We start from the raw sequence: 25,231 nt of genomic DNA on the forward strand, positions 1-25,231 counted from the left end.
TCCCTGGTTTGCCTAGCTTGCTAAATAAGGCTCAGTGTGTCTGAATTGCAACAATTTATGTGACTTATATTTAAATAGCTACCCTTATGCCTATATAAGAAATAGATATGCCTAAGAAAGAAACCAAGAGCAAAATGAAATAAAAGTAGTAAAGACATAATAATAGAATATCCCTTTCCTAGACTAAAATCTGACTTGTTTATATAGTTTCTTAAAAAAACTCACATAATACTTACTAAAATAGAGGCCTAGTCTTAGACACATTATGGCAGATATTTTGAATTACAATTTTGAATTACACAGTTTCCTAGATTAAAGTAAGAAAAAGGCTGGTTTTTTGTTTATTTTTTTATAATATTAAATGGCAGACAGCAAGTCAGTGTCCAGATTTTGATTGATAGCTTAATTTTTTAAGTGATAAAATCCTTTTTAAAAAGCATTTAAATATTACAGATGTATATGACTTGAAAGTGAAATCCTCTTTACATTCTCCCTCACTGCCTACCAATTCTAACCTCTAGAAGTAACCACTTTTAACTTTGGTATTTATTCCTCTAGACCTTTCCCTTTCTATATATATATAGAATGTACAAAATGAGTTTTAAGTAAAAGTAGTGTAATAATACAAACTATTCAACTTAAAGACTACCCACCAGGTAGACTCAAGAATGAAAAACATTCTTGCATAAACTGTGGTACAGAAAACACCTTCCCCTATATCTTTCTTGAAAAAAATTATTTGAAATATTTTAATCATAGGAAGGTAAATCCATATTAAGAATATAAAATTATGCTGTATGTCTTTGGTATTAATAAATATGCATAAATACTCAAGTCCTAAGGAAAATCTTCATCCTCAGGGTCATATGTGATTGAGTTCATAGGTTCTCTCAATGGACTTAAATACTTTGTTAGGTTTGGGGTCTCCTTCAGAAGTGCCTACTTTCTGAAAGAAACTTTAAAAGTAAATAATATCATTTTCTTTGTATGATATGCTTATATTGGATACAAGAATTTTTCTGGAAGAGTTCTTCCTTAGGTGGGCCTCATGAACACACTCAGAAGTTTAATTTAAATTTCTTGAAAATATATTTAACATAAAATGGCAGCAGCAGTGGGGTGTTTGGATGGTTCAGTGAGTTGAGTATCTCTTGATTTTGGCTCCGGTCATGATCTCAGGGTTGTGAGATCCAGCTCCCGCTTTAGGCTCTGTGCTGAGCAGGGAGTTTTTTGAGATTCTTTCTCTGTTCCTTCCTCAGCTTGTACATGTGCTTGTGCCACTCACTCTCTCTCTAAAAAACAAAACAAAACAAAAATAAAAGCTTAAAAAAATTTGGCAGCATGGGGTGCCTGGGTGGCTCAGTGGGTTAAAGCCTCTGCCTTCGGCTCAGGTCATGATCCTAGGGACCTGGGATCAAGCCCCACATCGCGGGGGTGGGGGGTGTCTCTGCTCAGCAGGGAGCCTGCTTCCCCCTCTCTCTCTGCCTGCCTCTCTGCCTACTTGTGCTCTCTGTCAAATAAATAAATAAAATCTTAAAAAATGGCAGCAGCAGTTAACAGCAACAAAAACAACTAGTTGAGTATTACATCTGTACTTTAGTAAAAGACTTAAATACAAAATAATCATGTGGTAATGAGATAATTTTTTTTTCTTTCCTGTTTTTTTCCTTAAAGTTTCTGTGAATATGTATTTGAGCAAATATGTGATCAAGCAGCTTATGTAAGCAGTATAAATGATGAATAATTTTACTGAAATGTTAATAGTAGCAAGGTAACATTTTTGACAGAGTATTAAAATTAACATAATATGAAAGTGTTTCAGAGTAATATTAAATGACCACACATACTCTGCTGTTGAATGTACAAATTAGCAAAGCCTTTCTGAAAAAGAAATTGTCATTAAATATTTGATAATTCTTAGATAATTTAGATATAAATTAGCATTTAGATAAGAATCATTTAGACAAGAGCTTTAAAAATATTTTCTGTCTCAGAAGTTATATTTTGTGAGTGGTACCCAAGGAAAGAATTTTGAAAGAACAAAATTGTTAATTGCATTATTTGACTCTAGCAGTACATTGACAAACACTGAACATTTCCACTGGGAAATAGAGAGTATAAACAATGATTCAGTATATTACACATATATACATAAGGCATGGCATTGGGTCTTTTATGATTTACAAGTGTGTTTAGTACAGAATTATCAGAAAATTGTATAGTTACAACATACTGAAAAATAACAATAATAAAAGTCCCCACAATTACATATGCTCAGAAATGTACTGGTTTGTGAGTTCTAGGAGGGAAGAAGCTAACATTCTAAAATTAAGAGTGTTTACCTCTGGGTATTGAGTTCAGAGGTCATTTTAGTTTTCATTATGATTTTCTATATTTTCCAAATATATATTTTATAATCAGCTTGCCTTATTTTCTTTGCTGTTGGTGATCTTCTCAGGATCCTTTCATTTGTGGGTTTCTTGTGATGTATATATGAGTTCCTTTTTAATCCCATTATGTTACTTGATTTCTGTTTCATTTTTGCTTTTTTTTAGGCCAAGATAGCCAGGTTAACCAAACGCTTTGGAGCAGCCAAAGAAGATCTTAAGAAAAGACAAGAAGTAAGGATATCTATTCTTGCATAATTAATATTTAGTTTTAAGTGGTAATCTTAGGAAATGGTGAGTTAGGAGGAAAGTCTTCCTTTATTACAGGTCTGAAATTTGCTTTCATTCTGTGTACTTCCTATATGTTCTTTCTGGAGCCACAACTCTAGAGCTAATTATTAATCCTTTTCTAATCCTCATTTACTGTTTGCATGTATCAACACTTATATTAATCTATTTTACAGCATTCTGGAAGTTATATTTTCATTTCATTTTTAAAATTATCTTTGGGATTTGTCTTACCATGTTTTTTTCTTTTTACATTCTTGTCAATGTCCCAGTCAAGTCTCTTATTTCCGCCAAACTATGTTAGTTAGTGTTCTGTTACCTGGAGTAGTCCTCTTCTCTTCTTTGCTTCCACCATGTAGTTAAGTCCAAACATTGTAGCATAACATAAACTCCAATGTAAAGCCTACCTTCTGCTTTTTGTTATTTCCTTAGTTATTCTGTAATACATACTTTTAATATAGCACTTGTATATTGCATTATAGTTTTTAGTTTAATTTCTTTCTTTTCCTCTTGACTTTTTTTCCTATTTGAGCAAATTATATTTCTTTGTCGTGAGAGCTCCATTGTGTGGCACTTAATAATTGCCACTAAAATTATTTCAGTAGTAATCATTATTACTATAGGATTTTTCTGTCTTCATTGTGACATCTTCTTTACTTGACTTTAAATAAAGTTATTTTGAAATAATTATAGATGCACAGGAAGTTGCAATGTAGTACATAGACTCCTGTGAACTTTTCACTTAGCTTTCCCCAGCGGTAAAATCTTATATAACTGCAGTATAATATCAAAACCAAGATATTGATAAAATTCTGTTAAATAGTCTGTAGACATTACCATTTCTCACCAGTTTTTATATGAATTTATTGTGTGTATATGTACACATATGCAGTTCTATGCAGTTTGATCCCATGTATAGATTTGTATAACCTCCACCATAGTCAAGGTCTAGAACTGTTCCATTACCATGAAGGGACTCCCTAATGCTGCGTTTTTACAGTTTAAACCTACCTCTTTTCCCCCCACACCCACCTGTTCCTGTCCCCTGGCAACTGCTAATCTGTTCTCCATCTCTGTTGTTTTTTTTTTTTTAAAGATTTTATTTATTTATTTGTCAGAGAGAGAGAGGGAGAGAGAGCAAGCACAGGCAGACAGAATGGCAGGCAGAGGCAGAGGGAGAAGCAGGCTCCCCGATGAGCAAGGATCCCGATGTGGGACTCGATCCCAGGACGCTGGGATCATGACCTGAGCCGAAGGCAGCTGCTTAACCAACTGAGCCACCCAGGCGTCCCTCCATCTCTGTTGTTTTTACTTAACTTTGTAAACTCTGGTTGCTCTTTTTTCTTGAGCAATTGATAGTTTTTATCTTTGTTCTACACAGACTAATCTCACCAAACCTTCCTTTGGCCATTCCCAAAGATTCTTTTTATTATAATTATACAATTTCCTGATTAACTTTTTCAGCTTCATTTATTTGTCATAATATAAAAACGCTATTTTATTTTTCAGATTAGAAAATTGATGTAAATCTTTTTTAAAAAAAGATTTGATTTATTTGAGAGAGAGAGAGTGAGAGAGAGAAAGTGTACAAGCAGAAGGAGAGAAAGAAGGGGAAGCAGGCTCCCTGCTGAGCAAGGAAGCCTATGTGGGGCTCCATCCCAGTACCCTGGGATCATGACCTGAGCCGAAGGTAGACATTATGAGCCACCCAGGTGCCCTGATGTAAACCTTTTTTTAAAACCTTTTTTATTAGCTGTGCTTGAACCAAAGAAAGGGCTTTACAATTTTTCCTTTGTTTTTGTACAGTACAGATTTCCACTTCTTCCCTTTTATCCTTATGTTTGAACTAAGCAGCATGCTGCCCACCATATACTTCCCAGTGTTTGTCTGTTTTGCTTTCAGAACTACTTTCTAGTTCTTCTTCTTTACATATTTAAAAGTGACAGACAGAGACACACTTTAAGAATGATATGAAAATATTACAATCCCTGAAAGGTTTGTTATGGAGAGCTGTAAGTATTATGGAAACAGCAAATACTGTATAATTCCTAAAGATTAGAAAAGGTTAATTTGAACAATTAGGATATGTGGTGCTTGAAGAAAAATATTGAGGTGGTCTTCAAGCTTTCACATTTTGTTCCTTCGTTAATTAGCTTTTGGGTAAGGCCAGTTTTACATTGCCAAACTGGGACATCTTTCTACCCATTCTTGTTAAATTTTCTTTTTGTGAGAGATTTCTAGAAATCTCAAGAATTTGTTCACTCATGTCCTAATTCTGTTTAATTATGGCATCCAATATAATTTTACATCTGTGTCATGCTAGGTTTTAAAAACAAGAGAAATACAGAATGAAAGTTTAAAACTTTAGTTCTCCCCCTTATTAAGATAAATAAATAAACAGTAATACTTTAAATGCTTTTCTTCTATTTAGATTTGCTCCTTGATCCTCTGATATTAACCAGTTAAAAACAAACCCCACCATGCAGGTTTGTCTTAAAACATTTTCTATTTTAATTTTTAAAAGAGCAGAAAACCCTCATGGGCAGTTTGCTGTTAAGTCCACATTTATAATCTAGTCTGTTACTGCCTTATGACTGTTATCTCTAACTTCTGTCCTTTCTAGTTCTTACTATAAAAGAAATATGAAGATACTTCTCATCTTTTATGAGAAATCAGTGATGTAATTGAGTAAAATTTTAGATTATTCTACATTTTTTTAATTAAATTCTTAAAATTGTTTTACTTGTGCTGCATACACATAATCTAAAATGTATCATTTTTAACTTCACAATTCAGAAGTATTAACTGTATTAACACTGTGTAATAGATCTTTAGGTGTTTTTCATTTTGTAAAACTTGATGCTCTGCTACCGTAGAACATCTCTCATTTCCTCTCCCCTCAGCACTCAGCTACTTTTTGTTTCTGTGATTTGCTACTTTAGAGTCTCATAAAGGAAATCATTATAGTGTTTGGGTTTTGTTTAGTTTTTGACTTTAGTTTTTGACTGATACCTGTATTGTAGCATGTAACAAGATTCCCTTTTCAAGGCAGAATAATATTCCACATTATGTATATGGTATATACTGCATTTTCTTTATTCATTCATTTATTGATGGATATTTGGGCTGCTTTCATTTCTTGGCTTTTGTGAATAATGCTACAATGAACATCTGTGTGTAGATAACTCTTTAAGATCCTGGTTTCAAGTCTTTTGGATATCTACGCAAAAGTGAACTAAACTAGTTTAGTTTTTTGAGGAGTTACCATAGTATTTTCTAAAGAGGTCACACCATTTTATGTGTTTTTTTTTTAAAGATTTTTATTTATTTATTTGACAGAGATCACGAGTAGGCAGAGAGGCAGGCAGAGAGAGAGGAAGGGAAGCAGGCTCCCTGCTGAGCAGAGAGCCCGATGCAGGGCTCGATCCCAGGACCCTGGGATCATGACCTGAGCCGAAGGCAGATGCTTTAACCCACTGAGCCACCCACGTGCCCCATGTTCTTTTTTTCTTTTTTTTTTTTTTTTTTAAGATTTTATTTATTTATTTGACAAAAAAGAGATCACAAGTCGGGGGGTGGGAAGCAGGCTCCCTGCTGAGCAGAGAGCCCGATGCAGGGCTCTATCCCAGGACCCTGAGATCATGACCCAAGCTGAAGGCAGAGACTTTAACCCTCTGAGCCACCCAGGCGCCCCACCAGTTTACATTCTTAGCCAGCAAGGCATGGGGTTCCTATTTCTCTACATTCTTGCCAACACTTGTTAATTTCTCTTTTGTCATAGTGGCCATGCTAATGAATGTGAGGTGGCATTGCACTGTGGTTTTGATTTGAATTTCTCTAATAATAGTGGTGGTGAGCATCTTTTCATATACTTGTTGACTATTTTGCATATCTTTGGAGAAGTGTAGAAGTGTCTGTTTAGGTCCTTTGCCCGTTTTTTAATCAGGTCACTTTAAATCGTTAAGTTATGGGACTTTATATATTCTGGATGGATGTTAACCTCTTATCAGATATATGATTTGCAGTTATTTTCTCCTGTTCCATAGGTTTCCTTTTCACTCTGATTTTTTTTTATTTTGATGTGCAGAGGTTTCTAAGTTTTGATGTAACCTTCTTTGTTTTGCTTTTGTTACCTGTGCTTTTGATGTCAAATCCAAGAAATAATTGCAAAATTTGATGTCATGAAACTTTCCTCCTATGTTTTCTAATAGGAATTTTTAGTTTTGCTCTTATATTTAGGTCTTTGATTTATTTTGAACTAATTTTTGTATATGGTTTAATGGTCCAACGTTAGTCTTTTGTGTTTGGCTATCCAGTTTTCATACCATTTGTTAAAAGACTGTACATGTGAGAGTTTATTTCTGGGCTGTTCTGTTCTGTTGGTCTATGTGCCTGTCTTTATGCCACAACCACACTGTTTTTGATTACTGTATCTTTGTGTAATATGTTTTCAAATCAGGAAGAACTTTGTTCTTCTGCCCTGGAGATTCCATATGGATTATAGAATGCTTTTTTCTATTAATGCAAAAAATGACATTGCATTTTCATAGAAATTACATGGAAACTTTTGATTACTTTGGGTAGTACGGACATTTGAACAGTATTAAGTGCTCCAGTCCATGAACATGGGGTATCTCCATTTATTTGTGTCTTTTATTTCATTCTACAGTATTTGATGTTTTCAGTTTAAAGGTCTTTTGCCTTTTTGGTTACATTTACTTTCAAATATTTTATTCTCTTTAATGATATTGTAATGGGATTATTTTCTTAATTTTTTTCTCAGATTGTTTGTTGTTAGTATATAGAAGTATGATTGATTTTTCTTGATGATGATTTTTGATCCTGCACCATTGCTAAATTCGTTTGAACTTTTTTGTGTGGACTCTTGAGAACTTTCTTTCTTTTTTTTTTTAAGATTTTATTTATTTATTTGACAGACTGTGAGGGAGAGAACACAAGCAGGGGGAGTGGGAGAGGGAGAAGCAGGCTTCAGGAAGCCTGATGTGGCACTTGATCCCAGACCCCTGGGATCATGACCTGAGTGAAGGCAGATGCTTAAGGACTGAACCACTCAGGTGCCCCACCTTGAGAGCTCTCTGACTATAAGATCACGTCATCTGCAAACAGAGAAAATGGCACTTTTTCCTTTCTAGTATGGCCTCCTGTTATTTCTTTTTCTTGTTTTATTGCTCTGGTGAGATCTTTTCCAGTACCATGTTGAACAGAAGTTGTGTGATGTTAGCTGTGGGCTTTTGATGTATAGTTTTGGTTTTGTTGTTGTTGTTGTTGTTGTTGTTTTTAATGTTGAGGTAACTTCCTTCCATTCCTAATTTGTTGAATTCTTTTTTTTCTTTAAATCATGAAAGGGTTTTGAAATATAGGAAATGCTTTTTCTACAAGAATTAAGAAGATCATGTTGTTTTTTTCCCCCTTCATTTTGTTAATGTGGTGTTTGATTGATTTATACATTGATTGATTTTTGTGTGAAGCTCTCCTTGCATTCCAGGGATAAGTCTCACCTGGTCATGTTGTATAATCCTTTCAGTGTGCTGGTGAATTTGATTTGGTAATATTTTGTTGAGTCTATGTTCATCAGGGATATTAGGCTGTAGTTTTCTTTGATTGTGGTGTCTGGTTTTGGTATCAGGTATGCTGGCCTCATAAAATGGGTTGGAAGTTTTCCCTCCTCATCAATTCTTTGGAAGAGTTGGCAGACTGCTGTTAATTCTTCTTTAAGTGTCTGGTAGAATTCTGCGTGGCAGCCTAGATCCTTGGTATTTTTTGTTATTAGAATGGTTTTGATTACTGATTCAGTCTCACTACTGGGTAGATCTTCTTCAAAGTTTTATTTTCTTTTTGATTCAGTTTTGGATGTGTATTTCCAGAAAGCTATCCATTTTTTCTAGGTTATCCAATTTGTTGCTTTATAATTGTTTATGATAGTCTTTTGTGATCCTTTTAAATTCTATGGCATCAGGTGTAATGTGGCATCCTCTTTCATTTATGATTTTATTTATTTTTGTCTTCTTTCTTTTTTTACAGGTAATCTAGGTATAGTTTTGCTTATTTTTTGATCCTTTGAAATGTCAACTCTTAGTTGATTTTTTTTCTATTGACTTTGTATTCTCTGTTTATTTCTGCTATAAACTTTATCATTTCCTTCCTTCTCCTGAGTGTAGTTTTTTTTTTTTTTAAGTCCTTCAAAGTGTAAAGTTAGGTTGTTGATTTGAGATCTTTCTCCTTTTTTAATGGAAGCATGTACCACCATAAATCTTCCTCTTAGTACTACATTTGCTGCATAAAATTTCTCATAAATTTAGTATGTTGTGTTTGTGGTTTTATTTATCTTAAGATATTTTCTGATACATCTGTGATTTCTTCTTTTATATATTAGATTTTTTAAGTGTTTAATTTCTACATATATATGACTTTTCCATTTTTCCTTCTGCTCTTGATTTCTACTTTTGTTCCTTTGTGGTTGTAAGAGATACTTGGTCAGAGTTTCATTTTTATAAATTTGTTAAGGCTTATTTTGTGACTAATATTTGATCTGTCCTGAAGAATGTTCTGTGTGCATGTGAGAAAAATTTTGTATTTTTCTGCTGTTGGGTGAAAATTTCTATAAATGTCTGGTCCATTTGGTCTTTGGTATTGGTTCAGCTTTGCTATTTCCTTAATTGAATGTTTCTCTGGATCATCTACTCATTATATAGAATGATGGACTGAAAACTCCTATTATTGTGTTGCTGTTTGTTTGTTTTTCAATTCTGTCAGTGTTTATACATTGAGGCCTTGATGTTATGTGTATATATGTGTATAAATATTGTATTTGGTCAGTTGGTGCTTTTGTCATTATATAATGTCCTTTTATGTATCTTCTATAGGTATTTTATCTGTGATTACCATGGGGATTATATAAACTATTTTAACTGGTAGCAACTTCAATCATATTTAAGAACTTCTGCCTCTACAACTTTGTTATTAGTTTTATTATATCTTTTTTAAAATTCTATATCCTTTAACATAAATTTACAGTTACTTTTATGCCTAAATGTGTATAATTACATGTGATTTACTGCACCAACTTTATAGTAATAGTAATGCAGGATTCTGTAAATACCTTTATCAGAGAATTCTGTAAATACCTTTATCAGAGAATTTCGTCTGTTTGTATGCTTTCAAGTTGCCATCTCATATCCTTTCATTTTCACTTGAAGAACCCATTTTAGCATTTTGTGTGTGTGTGTGTATTGCAGATCTAATGGTCATGAACTTCCCCAGTGTTTTTAATCTAGGAAAATCTTAATTTTGCCTTAATTTTTGAATAAAAGTTTTGCTGAATATAGTATTTTTGCTTGGTAGTTTTCTTATTCCACACTTTGAATATATCATCCCGCCTCCTTGTAGCCTTCTAGTTATCTGCTGAGAAAACTACTGATAATCTTATGGGAGCTACCTTAAATGTAATGGGTTGCTTTTCTTTTGTTATTTAAAAATTTTTTATCTGTGACTTTCGACACCTTGACTGTGTTTTTCAGTATAGATCCATGAGTTATTCTATTTGGAAGTTAAGCTTTTTGAATTTGAGAACCCTCAAATTTGGAGAGTTTGGGGCCATTATTTGCAAAGGCTTTCTGCTATTTTCCTCTCTTCTATTCTTAGATTCCCATATTCATGTATTGGTTTTTTCAGTGGTGCCTCGTAAATTCCTTGGGCTCTGTTCACTTTTTTCTTCTCTTTTCTTTTGCTTTTGTAATTTGATAATTACAAATAACTTGTCATCAAGTCCACTAAATCTTTATTCAGCTTGGTACAGTCTGGTGTTGATCCCATGTAGTGAATTTTTCAATTTCAGTTATTCTTCAGATCCAGAATTTCTTTTGTTTCTATTTTAGAGTTTCTGTTTCTTTGTTAAAATTTTTATTTCTTCATGCATGATTTTTTATAATTTCTTTCAGTTTTCTTTTACCCCATTGAACATCTTGATATTGGTTATTTTGAATTCTTTAATGGGTAATTCACAGATCCCCATTTTCTTTTAGGGTCAGTTTCTGGAGATTTTGTTGTTGTTGGGGCTGTATTTCTCTGTTGGGGCTCTATGTTTAGTTCTCTTATATTGAAATTTGGGCATTTGAAGAAAAGAACCACTTTTCCCTGTCTTTTGACAGTTCTTTGTATAGAGGAAGACCTTTACTGTTCAGTTCAGGTATATACTCTGGGACCTCTCAGGCCTTTTCTAGAGATGTATTTTCTCTGAGCTTGTGTGTGTATGATTTCTCTGAGCTTGTGAATATAGTTTTTTATCTGAAGAGGCTTGTCTCTTTCTACTCAGAAACTCCCCACTGACATCTGTCTTCCATATTACAGTTTTGGTTTTATAAGCCATAATTTTGGAGGTCCCCCTGCTGTCTGTGTTAGAATGGTTTTTCTGGTGCTGTACCAAGCTAATAGGCTCACCTTTGTTCTCACGTGGCCACTAGACATCCAGCATGTGCTACTTCCTTCAGATCAGATGAAACAGAAACCAGTGCTTTGGACAGTCCCCAGAAAAGCCAGAATATTGCATGAAAATTCCACTCTTCTCTTCCCTTTTTTTTTTTTTTAAAGAGTTTATTTATCTATTTGATAGAGATCACAAGCAGGCAGAGAGGCAGGCAGAGAGAGAGAGAGAGAGAGAGAGGAGGAAGCAGGCTCCATGCCGAGCAGAGAGCCCGATGCGGGACTTGATCCCAGGACCCTGAGATCATGACCTGAGCTGAAGGCAGAGGCTTAACCCGCTGAGCCACTCAGGTGCCCCTTCTCTTTCCCTTTTGAAGGAGAAGCCAGAAATGAGAAATTTTGATTGTGCTGTACTGTATCAGGAGGGGTTTGGGATATGGTGGGTAAGTACAGCAGACTTGCCCGACGACTGAAAAGCACTTCTTCTTTGCCTTGCTATTGCTTGGGGTCCTATAACCTCTTGACTGGCTTCTGGAATTCTAACAAAGGAAATTTGATCCATCCCATGAGGGATGAAGATGTTAGTCTTCCTATTCTGTCATCTTTTGGTGTCACCACACTGTAGTACTTAAGATCTTCCATCCAGTGGCCATCCCATGTTCTAAGCCAGTTGTATTTATTTAATTATGCTTTTACTCCTTCTTTTTCTGTTTTTCTCCTTGAAATGTTCTTTATCTTCATCTTAGCTATTTTCAGTGTACTAACCTATATGAAGATGCATTTTCCTCAAAAACTTATTAAAAAAGTTTTTCCATCAGCACTGCACTGTTACTTTAATTTGCTTTTCTATTTGTTTCATGTGTTTTTGTCCACAGGCAGATTTTAAGCACCTTTTGAGCAATTCATTGTAATTTTGTCTCTTATCTTCTCTACCTGTATAACTAGTATAATGCTATACTTGTTGGTCAGAGTTATTCTTTTATCCTGTAAAAAGCATCAAGATTGGTTGATTGAAAAGAGTGATTAGTGGCATCTACTTGATGTGATTTTAAGCACCTGCCACCTTTGTTTTAGTATTTATTATTACTATTACATTAATTAAATCTTGAGCAGAATTATTTATATTTCTTAATTTAAGGAATAATATGATAATAGTATAATTATTGACAGAGGCCCAAGTAATGATAATTAATATGTATATGTATAAGAATTCCATTTCTATATTCCTTGTTTTGAGGGGGAAAAGGCTGAAATTAGTTAATAATTAAGTTTAGAATTGAAATATCTTTTTATGAAGTTATCAGTCACATAGTGGCAAGTAGTTATTTTTTAAACAATAATTGAAAAAATAATTTTGATTTGTGGCCTTAGGCACCATTTTATTGGTAATCAACTATTTCTGGAAAAGAATAAATATGTACTCTGTTGAGTTCCTGTTGGTAATTTGGTGCCTGCTATGTGTGGTCTGTAGTAGGCATTCACTTGATTTTGAATAAATACGTCTAGTTATTCTTCAGATTCATATTATCAATATTTATTGAACCCTTACAGCATGTAAACCATTTTCACATTCTCTAGTTAGTCATCTTAAAAAACTGAGGTATAGGAATTATTATATTAATCTTTCACACAATTGTTGCAATGGGTTAAGTAATTTGTTTAAGTGGCAATGTCAAGATTCAAAGCCCTGGCTTTTTTCTTTTCTCCTCTAGTAATATTTTCTGGAAGTAACAGGTAATATATAGAGAATGCATGTAAGGTTTTTTTGTGTTTTGTTTTTTTTTAATAATACTGGTTTCTAGTGCACAACATAGTAATTCAACATTCTTAAATGTTACAAAATGGTCACAATAGGTCGATTTAAGGTCATATTTTTAAAGATTGCTTGTGAATTGGGTTTTATTTTACCTGGGTGTTTTTCTCCCCCAGAATCCACCAAACCCACCAGTATCACCAGGAAAGTCTGTAGTTGATGTCAACAGCAATAACAACAATGTGCCATACAGGTGAGAATTGTAAACAGTCTTTCAAGTTTTTAAATAACAGAACAAGGTTCTGATTTTATTTATTTTACAGGAAAATTTTGGAATGTATTGCTATTTATTTTTGTAGAGATAAGTGTTTGGTATACTGGATTTAGATTTTCTTTTTTTGTTTTGTTATAATTGTTCATTTGTGGTTACTGGTTTTGCTAATTTATTTTGAGGCTTTCTTTGGTTATTTGAAGATTTCTTTAACCACTTGTGCTAAATAGTATTCTTGCAAAGTGATTGAGAAATATTTTGATCAAGGGTGATAAAAATTAATGTCTATAGATACTAGGATGTACGTTTGGCTTTTTGTTAAAGTGTTGAGGACATTAGAATATAAGAGAAAGACTCTTCCTTAATTCCATAGACCCCAGCATGCTGAAGTCTATGTGCCGTCTTTACCTATGCATTCATTTGCACTTTAGTGCTACAATACCCAGGTCTTGCCATGCTTTCCCCTATCAGCCATTGCTTTCTCTATTCATAAAATGATGTCCTCCTGAATGGCATTTTCACTGACTATTTGTATATATATATATATATATTTTGTAGAAATGCAGGCACAGTGAGACAGATGCTGGAGTCCAAAAGGAATGTAAGTGAGAGTGCACCACCAACCTTTCCAACCCCTGTGAATACAGGTAATATTTTTTAATACCAAAATAACATTTTCTTAGGAACTGAAGGTTTTGGTTCTCTTTTATTACAAATTTTTGAAATTAAAATGATCTAAGATAAATAAGTTCTAAGATAAATGAGGTATTTATCTAAAATTCAATAAGTACAAAATTTTATTTAAAAATTAGGATTACAGATATGTATGCAAATATAGAAATTCAAGTCTGTAGTGGTTCTCAAATTTTCTGGTTTCCATATCCCTGTATAATCTTATAATAATAATATAAAGAATCCCAAAGAGCTTTCATTTTTGTGGCTTATACTAATTGATATTTACTGTAGTGAAAATTAAAACATAAAATTTTAAATATTTATTTAAAAATCATAACAAACCGGGGCGCCTGAGTGGCTCAGTGGGTTAAGCCTCTGCCAACGGCTCACGTTATGATCTCAGGGTCCTGGGATCGAGCCCCACATCGGGCTCTCTGTTCAGCAGGGAGCCTGCTTCTCCCTTTCTCTCTGCTTGCCTCTCTGCCTACTTGTGATCTCTCTTTCTGTCAAATAAATACATAAAATTTAAAAAAGAATCATAACAAACCTATATCCTGTAACACAAATAACATGTTTTAATGAAAAACACCTTTTTTAAGCTTAAAACAGAAGAGTTATTGTTTACAGGTTTACACATCTCTTTTAAACCTAAAACATTAAGACAGTTGAAGGCAGTTGAAGATTCTTATATCTATCTCTGCATTAAGTCTGTTGCAGTTTGATGTTTTGATTGAAATATGTGAAGAAAATTCAGCCTCATACAAATATATAGTTGGAAAAGGACTAGCCCTTTTAGATTTTTGGATATTCTTCTTTGGCGTAATCAGGCAGTAGTTTATTAAAGGTTAGTTGAAAAGTGGAATGTGAAACCATACCAATAAACTTTTCTGATTTTTGACAGAAAGTCTGGGGGCACCTGGGTAGTATGGTCAGTTAAGTGTCTGACTCTTGGTTTTGGTTGGGCTCCATGCCCAGTGTGGAGTCTGCTTGGGATTCTCTCTTCCTTCTCTGTCTGCCCTGCCTTCTTTTAAAAAAAAAATCCATTTGTCTGTCTATACTTGGATGGATCTTTTGGTGCTATCATTCATCAATCATTTGGAAAATATTCACTGAGTTATTTAAGACTTCCATTATTGACACATTTCATTAATAAACTTTTTAAAAATCACATTTATTTCATAGTTGATTTTTATTAGAAGAATCTTTGAAGATTTGGGAAGTTGTCATGTTCTCAGTGGCAGATACAAGTTTTTCCAAAGTTCTAATTTTTGTTTTCAAACTCAAATTGTATCATTGCCAATAAGCTCAAATTGTACCATTGCAGTTATTTTCTTTGAACTGACTGCCATGGTTTATTTTTAAGAAAAGATTAGTCTGATACTCATATGTGAATAATCACAGTATATCTGTAAATCATCTTTCAAGTAAAAATGGTCTTCCATGTAAAAGGCTTTTAGCTCAGCTTTGTAACTCTTTTAACAGTAATAGTACAAGCACTTATCCCTGAGCCACCCATGCTGCTTTGGCAAGCGGTGGTAATGCTTGCTGTGTATTTGCTATTTCTTCACACAGAATATTCAGAAGACCTGTATTTAAGGGTTGAGATTTAATAAAATTAATACTTTTTACTACTGAATTATAGCCATTCTTCAGTGAAGCTCACTTTGTTTTTTACTGTAAATGTGTGGTGGTAAGGAACGCAGTGATCATTTGGTACCACTCACTACCTTGAGTTTTGTACTGAGGCATCAAGTTTTACTCACCATTGCTTTTGCTGTGTCAGTGCAAATACTTACATGGTGAAATCTTATTATTGTTATAAAAAGTTTTGACATTGCTAGCTCCCCGAGAGGGTCTCCATAATCCCAGGTGTTCCCCTGGATAACAATGAAGATTAAGATTGCTGCTCTAAGGGGTGCCTGGGTGGCTCAGTGGGTTAAGCCGCTGCCTTCGGCTCAGGTCATGATCTCAGGGTCCTGGGATCGAGTTCCGCGTCGGGCTCTCTGCTCAGCGGGGAACCTGCTTCCCTCTCTCTCTCTCTCTCTGCCTGCCTCTCTGTCTACTTGTGATATCTCTCTCTCTGTCAAATAAATAAATAAAAAATCTTTAAAAAAAAAAAAGATTGCTGCTCTAGTGTGCCTTTGAGTTTGGAAAGACTACGGACAGTGTGAAAGACACTTGGTCCATCAGTTTGAAACCCATTCAAATGAGAATAAACAAATAGTTAAACCAAAATTATTTAAGATTCCAGTGACCAGCATTTTGATTTTTTTCTAGTCTTTGGTTCAGTTCCCTTATTTCTTAATTCATCTCCCATCTTTACTCTTTTATTTCCCAAATCATAAAATGTCACTAGAGTGTCAGTAGAGGCAGACTCCCCATATTAACTCTTGCCAGGTAATTCCATAAAACTTGATCCACAGATAAAGGTTTCACACATGGTCCAGGTGATAAAATATCATGACCAAGCTTATTTTATTCATTAATAGTGATGACTTTTACTAGATTGTCTGAGTTTATATCTTGTCAATGTCCTAAGGCATTTATATTTTTAATTAAAATATAGTACAGAAATGTACAAAAATATCTGTACCACTTTACCAAATTTTTACTGTTTTTCAGTCATTTTTCCAGTTACTCTGAGGTGATGATAATAATTTTCAGATACTGTCTTGATACTAACCAGTCTTCCATATTAATCATAAGCCGTGTGCCAAATACAGATGCAAAAATGCTTCTATAAATTTAAATCTAAGAATTTACAAAACTTAAATCTGAAAGAAAATTTATTATAAAAAACTTTATTATATTTTTATAAAAGAATTATACTGTAATTCATTAAATTTTAATGTGTTGTATTATGCTAGCTGATAAAACAGCCATTTAAACTGAGACATATTTTTTCTTTTTATAGTATCTTCAACCAGTCTTGTCACTCCTCCAACAGTTGTCAGTAGTCAACCTAAATTGCAGACTCCAGTGACTTCTGGTTCTCTGACAGCAACGTCAGTTCTTCCTGCACCCAACACTGCTACAGTAGTTGCTACTACTCAGGTGCCTAGTGGAAATCCCCAACCTACAATCTCTTTACAACCTTTGCCAGTGATTTTGCATGTACCTGTTGCGGTGTCCTCCCAGCCTCAACTCCTACAGAGCCATCCAGGGACTTTAGTGACCAACCAACCATCTGGCAACGTTGAGTTCATTTCTGTACAAAGCCCACCTACAGTGAGTGGTCTTACCAAAAATCCAGTATCCTTGCCAGCCTTGCCAAACCCCACTAAACCAAACAATGTTCCTTCTGTGGCCAGTCCTAGTATTCAAAGGAACTCTCCTGCCAGTGCTGCACCATTAGGAACAACACTTGCTGTACAGGCTGTTCCAACAGCACACTCTATTGTACAAGCCACAAGGACTTCCTTACCTACAGTAGGTCCATCAGGACTCTATAGTCCATCAAATAACCGAGGTCCTATACAGATGAAAATTCCAATCTCTGCTTTTAGTACTTCATCGCCTGCAGAACAGAGCACTGCTACCCCAAGAATTGGTAAGTGACCGTGTAGGCTTAAAAATAGAAAAGTAGGCATGTTAATGGCCTGTTTAGATAATCGAACATTTGTGTATGTTTGTGGAAGTGGCTATCTTTATTTGAAGACAAAAGTAGAGAGAATATCCTAGATGTTATTTTTAGTAAGTTTTTAGTAACCTAAGAAATAATGTTGTTAAGATGGTATTTGAGAGGGAATTTATTTTGAATGAAAAGTTAGATTTTTAATTTAGCTTTTAGTAATTTTTCCTAATCTGGGTGAAATTTTTCATTGAGGCTTTGGGGCAAGCATTTTGAATTACTTATATAATACATTTGGCAGAAGTAGATCACATTTATTTTAAAGTATATCATTCCACATAATATATGCTTATAAGAGGAAATGACAAACCACATATCTTCCCTACCATTTGTTAGAGTTCTTTGTGCATTCATCACTCACATTTTTCAAATTGGAACAGTTTAAAAATAGGTTCTTCCCTCTCTAATTTACTATAAATGTTGGCTTCTTGTTTTCTTTCTTATGTATTTCCCCATGACATATGATTATCTTTGTATATGTCTGTATGCTTTCCAATATTGCAAAAAGGAGAAATTGATTGTACCTGTATTTGAAATCTGTAAAATTCTATGTCTTCCTTGTTCTTAAGAAGCATACATTTTGTATGCATTCTTAAACTTTCTTATTCTTCATTTCATTTCTGGCTTCACATTTATTCCCACTATTGTAAAAATAGGCAAAAATGGGTAAGTATCATGTGTAATAGTGAAATTGCTGCTGGTGTCTCTTACTGATATAATAAGTAACCATGAAATATAAAACAGATTCTAAAGTGCAAAATTTCATAAGTAAGATATAAGGCCTTTTTTTTTTTTAATTTGTCATGCAGCCATTAGTACTTGCCCTCTGAGTATATTTTCTCATGTGAAATAGTGATTGTAGTATTTTATAAGGTTGTCAAGAGTAAATGAGTAGATCAAAATTATATTGGACAGGAGCTTAAATATCAACCTCATACAAATTTACATCTTGGATACAGGAGGAAATCTGAAATTTTAACCAGTACAGTTATTGATAATAGTATTTAAAATGTAAATGCTCTCATAGTACAGTAACAATATTTGTTAGCCCTGTCTGCTACCACATTACTCTTAGACTCTGTTATTCATGTTTAGAGCACTGGAAGTTGCTTGCTTTTTAGTAAATGAGCAAGATTTCGGTGGGGGGGGGGTTGCTTCATTTTTCTCTAATTTATTTCTAATCCTTAGTATATTTTAATATGTCAGGTAGAAGGTGATTTCTCATAGACATTGTTTTGTGTGATTTTGGAGTTTTTCCTCTTTATGAAGTATTGAGCCTAAGTTGACACTATTTTTAATTCATGGTCACAAGATACATTCTTCAACAAAGAACTTTTCCTGATAAGCCATGGCTTGAAAAGAAATAAATAACTTAAAAGATTTTGCTTAGGTTTTTGAATGCTCATACCCTAAACACTTCTACAGGTATCAGAGTTATAATTTAATTATTCTGTTTTCTTAAAATTTTATGGCCATTTTTGACACAAAGGGTATATTTTTTTCCCAAAATTAGCTAGGTAATGCACTCTGTTAGGCATAGTGTTAGTCTGTTTTGTATTTATTTAATTACTTGACTGTTCTTGTTTTTGTATGTAAAACTAATAGTTTTCACAACCATTTTTAATCTGTACATAATTCTACTTTTGCAATAACATACATTTATATTTAAACTTTTATATTTTAACATGTATTTATTCAACACATTTTTATGTATTTTATTGTATAAATTAAGGAGATCATCATTTCAAGTTCTATTTAGAGTGCTTACTTATGTTTGAAAGTAAACGATTGGATATTAACCATAAATATGAATGATAAGCTTTTTTATTTTTTGTTGTGTTAATCAGAATGAGATCTGAAATGATGTATTCTTTAATCATGCATCATTTTAGAGGTGCCATAAATGATGTTACAATAACCATTTAGCTGTTAAGGCTTCCCAAAACCTAAGCTGAAGCCATATGGCACATTTTGGCTGAATATGAAGGTTGAACCCAACCTTTAATACATTTGTAATATGATAAATCAATTAGTTGTATAATTAAAACATTTTAAGTCATATAGTTATGTAGGTATTGTTGATTTAATGAGAACATAGGCTATCTAACTAGAATGCATGTAGTTTATTATATTTTATTATATAGTTCATGTGTCCTCATAGAGTAAGTCAGTATTTTCTGTTTATAGTAAAGTAAAAATTCTCCTAGAGGCTGCGAGGAGGTATAGGGCTTAAATTATAGTTAATCATTCATTCATGTGGAGGAGTTAAGATCCTGGAGGATTAGGGGGACCCTAAGCTTGCCTCATCTTTCAAGTACACTTGTAGTATCAAGCTAAGTAAATATCAAATCATTAATTAATTAATTAATTTTTTAAATTTATTTTTTTAAAGATTTTATTTATTTATTTGACAGACAGAGATCACAAGTAGGCAGAGAGCCAGGCAGAGAGAGAGAGGAGGAAGCAGGCTCCCTGCTGCACAGAGAGCCCGATGCAGGGCTCGATCCCAGGACCCCGGGACCATGACCTGAGCCGAAGGCAGAGGCTTTAACTCACTGAGCCACCCAGGCGCCCCTCAAATCATTAATTTAAACACCCAAGAAACCAGTTTGAGGACCGAGAGAGCAAGCTGCACAACTAGGGCAGAGAAACAGCTGCATCGTGTTACTTAGAAGCTGCAGAGAGTTGATTTGGGAGAGAAAAGAACTGCAGGAGGAGAGGAAGCCCTGATTATGGAGAGAGAAGAGAGGAGAGACAGACGGGGAGAGAGAGAGAAGCAGTGTACAGGGGATTACACTAGAAAAACTTCCCCAAAACTACTGACTGGAAAAAGGAGAGGAACTGACTATTGCAAGTTATTATAAACAGTGGATCACAAAGTCTGAATGAAGTTCTAGAAGGCCTTGCTATTGCCACATTCATGCATGGTAGACTTAGTCATGCTCCAGTGGGGAAGGAGAACAGAGACCTGGGAGTAGGCAGCGTGGTCTGAGGATCCTCTGGGTCACACAGGGAAAAACACTAACCCCTCTTGGAGTACATTTGGGAATGGAAGCACCACCTGTCCGGGGACAAAAGCACTGGTGGTGCCAGTGTTTCTGCCTTGTTTCCTAGCATAGGAATAAAGACACTGGTTGAGGGCCGTAAACCCTGGTGCTGGCTTTTTGTTGCACTTTGCCATAAACTCTGAACTGCTGCCTGTTCCTGCGACTGCTTTTGTGGGACAAAACAGCAAACAGCAAAAAGAATGGCAAGACCCTCCCCCAGAGGATCAGTGTGGGTCCCTAAAACTTGGACTTTTGAAACCCAGCCACATTCCTGAGATATAACACAAGTGTCCTGTGCCCCCTGGCAGGCAGACAGCTTGGACACAGGATAGAGTGAAGGCAAAAATCTGATGGAAACTGGGGACACAAGAAGGGTGACTGTTTGCTCTTCTGTGAGGGCTTCCTGAAGAGTGACAGGGGTGAACTCACTCCCCTGCCCTGGTTCCAGGTACAAGAGAGAGGGCTGATGTTATTCCTCCCCCACTTCAGCACTGCCATACTAAAATGAGCAGAACACCACCCAGTGGAGGCCTGCTTACACCAAACCCAGCTTCCATGCACCCTGGAGGTGCATCTTTACCAGGACAAGTTCACCTAAAGAATCAGTGCAGCAGGCCCCTCCCCCAGAATACCAGCACAAACCCCGCACAGCACCAAGTCTGCTGATCATAGAGTGCTTTGAAGCCTCAGCTCTAGGGAAAATAAGATCTAGCTGCCTTTTTTTTTTTTTTTAAACCTTCTCTTAATAAAGCCATTCCTCTCAGGATCAGGACTATAAAAGGCTTTCCCAACAATCACACACACACACACACACACACACAAAATACAGTGACATGAAAAGAAGAAGGAAAGAAAGATACTGAATCACAAATGTAGACTTAGCAAACTCATCAGCTCCTTAAAGCATAGTAGTATTTGTATCGTAGGCATCCCAGAAGAAAAGAGAAAAGGGGGCAGAAGGCTTATCTGAACAAATTATAGCTGAAAACTTCTCGAATCTGAGGAAGGAAACATACATCAAAATCCAAGAAACATAGAGAACTCCCATTAAATCCAACAAAAGCTGACTGTCACCAAGGCATATTATAGTCAAATTCACAAAATACACAGACAAGGAAAGAATCTTGAAAGCAGCAAGGGAAAAAAGTCCTTAACCTACAAGGGACGACAGATCAGATTCACAACAGATCTGTCCACAGAAAGTTGACAGGCCAGAAGAGAGTGGCATGATATGTTCAACATGCTGAATGGGAAAAATATGCAGCCAAGACTACTTTATCCAGCAAGGTGTCATTCAGAATGGAAGGAGCAATAAAGAATTTCCTGACAAACAAAAACTAAATGTGTTTGTGACCACTAAACAAGCACTGTGAGAAATATTAAAGAGGATTTTGAGTGGGGCGAACAGAAAAGACCAAAAGCAAAAGCACTAGAAAGGCCCAGAAACTCCCACTTTAGAGGTAACGCAGTGGCATTAAATTCATATCTATCAGTAGTCACTCTGGGTGTTAACAGACTAAATGCTCCAATCAAAAGACATGGGGGATCAGAATGGATTAAAAAAAAAAAAAAGACATATCTATATGCTGCAAGACACATCTATATGCTACCTACAAGAGACTCATTTTAGACCTAAAATCATCTCCAAATTGAAAGTGAGAGGATGGAGAACTATCTGTCATGCTAATGGATGTCAAAAGAAAATTGGAGTAGCTATACTTACATCAAACTAGATTTGAAACCAAAGACAGTAACAAGCAATGAAGAAGGGCACTATATCGTAATTTAGGGATCTGCCCACCAAGAAGAGCTAACAGTGCCCCCAACTTGGGAACACCCAAATATATAAATCAGTTAATAATGAACATGAAGAAACTCATTGATAATAATGCAGTAGTAGTAGTAGGGGACTTTAATACCCCATTTATAGCAGTGGACAGATCTTTTAAGCAGAAAATCAACAAGGAAACAATGGCTTTGAATGACACACTGGACCAGATGGACTCAACAGATATATTCAGAACATTTCATCCTAAAGCAGCAGAATACACATTTTTTAAAAAAGATTTTATGTATTTTTTGAGAGAGTGCACGCACACAAGCAGGGGGAGAAGCAGACTCCGTATTGAGCTGGGAGCCCAACTCAGGACTTGATCCCAGCACCCTGGGATCATGACCTGAGCTGAAGGCAGATGCTTAACAGACTGAGCCACCCAGGTGTCCAGAATACACATTCTTTTTGAGTGCACATGGGACATTCTCCAGAATAGATAATCTACTGAGTCACAAATCAGCCCTTAACAAGTACAAGAAGATTGAAATCATACCATGAATGTTTTCAGATCACAACATTATGAAATTTGAATTCAACCACAAGAAACATTTTGGAAAGGCCACAAATACATGGAGGTTAAAGAGCATTTTTAAGAATGATAAATGGGTTAACCAGGAAATGAAAGAAGAGTTTAAAAAAATACATGGATGCAAATACAAGTGAAAATACTCCGGTCCAAAACCTTTAGAATGCAGCAGAGGCAGTCCTAAGAGGGAAGTATATTGCAGTACAGGCCTACCTCAAGAAATAAGGAAAGGCTCAAATACACAAACTAACTTTACATCTAAAGGAGCTAGAAAAAAAAAAAAAAAAACAGCAAATAAAGCCTAAAGCCAGCAGAAGAAAGGAAATAATAATGATAAAAGTAGAAATAAACGCTATAGAAATAAACAAAAAAACCCAGTAGAACAGATCAGAGGAGCTAAGAGCTGGTTCTTTGAAAGAATTATTAAAATTGATAAACCCCTAGTCAGACTTACCACAAGGAAAAGAAAAAGGACCCAAATAAAATTGCAGGTGAGAGAGGAGCAATCACAGCCAACACTACAGAAATACAATTATAAGAGAATATTGTAAAAAATTATATGCCAACAATCTGGGCAATCTGAAATTCCTAGAAACATTCCTAGAAACATAAAAACTACCAAAACTGAAACAGGAAGAAATAGAAAATTAGAACAGACCCAATAACCAGCAAAGAAATTGAATCAGTAATCAAAAATGTTCCAATGAACAAAATTCCAGGGCCAGATGGCTTTCCAGGGGAATTCTACCAGACATTTAAGGAAGAGTTAATACCTTTTCTTCTCAAATTGTTCCAAAATGTACCAAATGGAAGGAAAGCTTCTAAACTCATTTTGCAAGGCCAGCATTACCTTGATTCCAAAACCAAAGACCCCACTAAAAAGAGGAATTACAGGCCAATATCATGGATGAACATGGATGCAAAAATTCTCAACAAGACAACACATCAAATCCAACAGACATTATAGAAGAATTCTTCACAATGATAAAGTGACATTCATGGGCTTCAGGATTGGTTCATTATTTGCAAATCAATCAACATAATCTACCATGTTAATAAAAGAAAGGATAAGAACCATATGATCCCCTCAATAGATGCAGAAAAAGTATTTGCAAAATGGAGCATCCATTCTTGATAAAAACCCTCAAAAAAGTAGGTATAGATGGAACATATGTCAGTGTTGTAAAGGCCATATATGAAAGACTCACGGCTATTATCATCCTCAGTGGGGAAAAACTGAGAGCTTTTCTTCTGTGGTAAGGAACACAACATGGATGACTGCCCTAACCATTACTATTTAGTATGGTACTGGAAGTCGTAACCTCAGCGATCAGACAAGAAGAAGAAAAGGCATCCAGATCAGCAAGTAAGAAGTCAAACTTTCACTATTTGCAGCTGACATATTACACTATGTAGAAAACCCAAAGATTCCACCAAAGATGTGAGTTCAGCAAAGTTGCCAGATATAAAATCAAGGTACAGAAATCTGTTGCACTTCTAAACACCAATAATGAAGCAGCAGGAAATCAAGGAATTGATCCCATTTACAGTTGTACTAAAACCCATAAGATACCTAGGAAGAAATCTAACCAAAGAGGGAAAAGATCTGTACTCTGAAAACTGTAGAACACTTATGATAGAGAAATTGAAGAGGACATAACAAAATGGGAAATCATTCCATGCCCATGGATAGGAAGAATAAATATTGTGAAAATGTCTATTCTGCCCAAAGCAATCTACACATATAATGCAATCCCTACCGATTTACCACCAGCATTTTCACAAAGCTAGAAGAAACAATCCTAAAATTCGTGTGGAACTACAAAAGACATTGAATAGCCAAAAGTCATCCTGAAAAAGAAAACCAAAGCTGCAGCCATCACAATTCCAGTTGTCAAGCTAATTACAAAGCTGTAATCATCAAGACAGTATGGTACTGGCACAAAAATAGACACTTAGATGAGTGGAACAGAACAGAGAATCCCAAAATGGACCCACAACTGTATGGCCAACTAATCTTCAACAAGGCAAGAACATATCCAAAGGAAAAAAGATAGTCTCTTCAATAAATGGTGCCAGGAAAATTGGACAGCCAGCCACATGCAGAAGAATGAAACTGGACCACTTTCACCATACAGAAAAATAAATTCAAAATGGATGAAAGACCACAGTGTGAGACAGGAAACCTTCAAAATCCTACAGGAGAGCACAGGCAGAAACCGATTTTAACCTGGGGCATAGCAACTTCTTTTTTTTTTTTTTAATCATTTCTAAAAATTTATTTTCAGCATAACAGTATTCATTGTTTTTGTACCACACCCAGTGCTCCATGCAGTCCGTGCCCTCTCTAATACTCACCACCTGGTTCCCCCAACCTCCC

General features: G+C 35.2%; 1 protein-coding gene across 1 annotated transcript in view; it reads left to right on the forward strand.

Moving 5' to 3' along the window:
• LOC111141985 (activating transcription factor 7 interacting protein) overlaps positions 1 to 25,231 on the forward strand; it is a 121,104-nt gene that overhangs the window by 77,853 nt on the left and 18,020 nt on the right. The window contains exons 6-9 of the mRNA XM_022494888.1: positions 2,556 to 2,621; positions 13,044 to 13,120; positions 13,697 to 13,785; positions 16,728 to 17,363. Of these exons, the coding sequence (XP_022350596.1) occupies positions 2,556 to 2,621; positions 13,044 to 13,120; positions 13,697 to 13,785; positions 16,728 to 17,363 (868 nt within the window). The remainder of the gene's footprint in view (positions 1 to 2,555; positions 2,622 to 13,043; positions 13,121 to 13,696; positions 13,786 to 16,727; positions 17,364 to 25,231) is intronic.

The sequence above is a fragment of the Enhydra lutris genome, unplaced genomic scaffold (assembly GCF_002288905.1).
Source record: "Enhydra lutris kenyoni isolate GAN:26980312 unplaced genomic scaffold, ASM228890v2 scaffoldscaffold7, whole genome shotgun sequence".
Taxonomy (NCBI): Eukaryota; Metazoa; Chordata; class Mammalia; order Carnivora; family Mustelidae; genus Enhydra; species Enhydra lutris.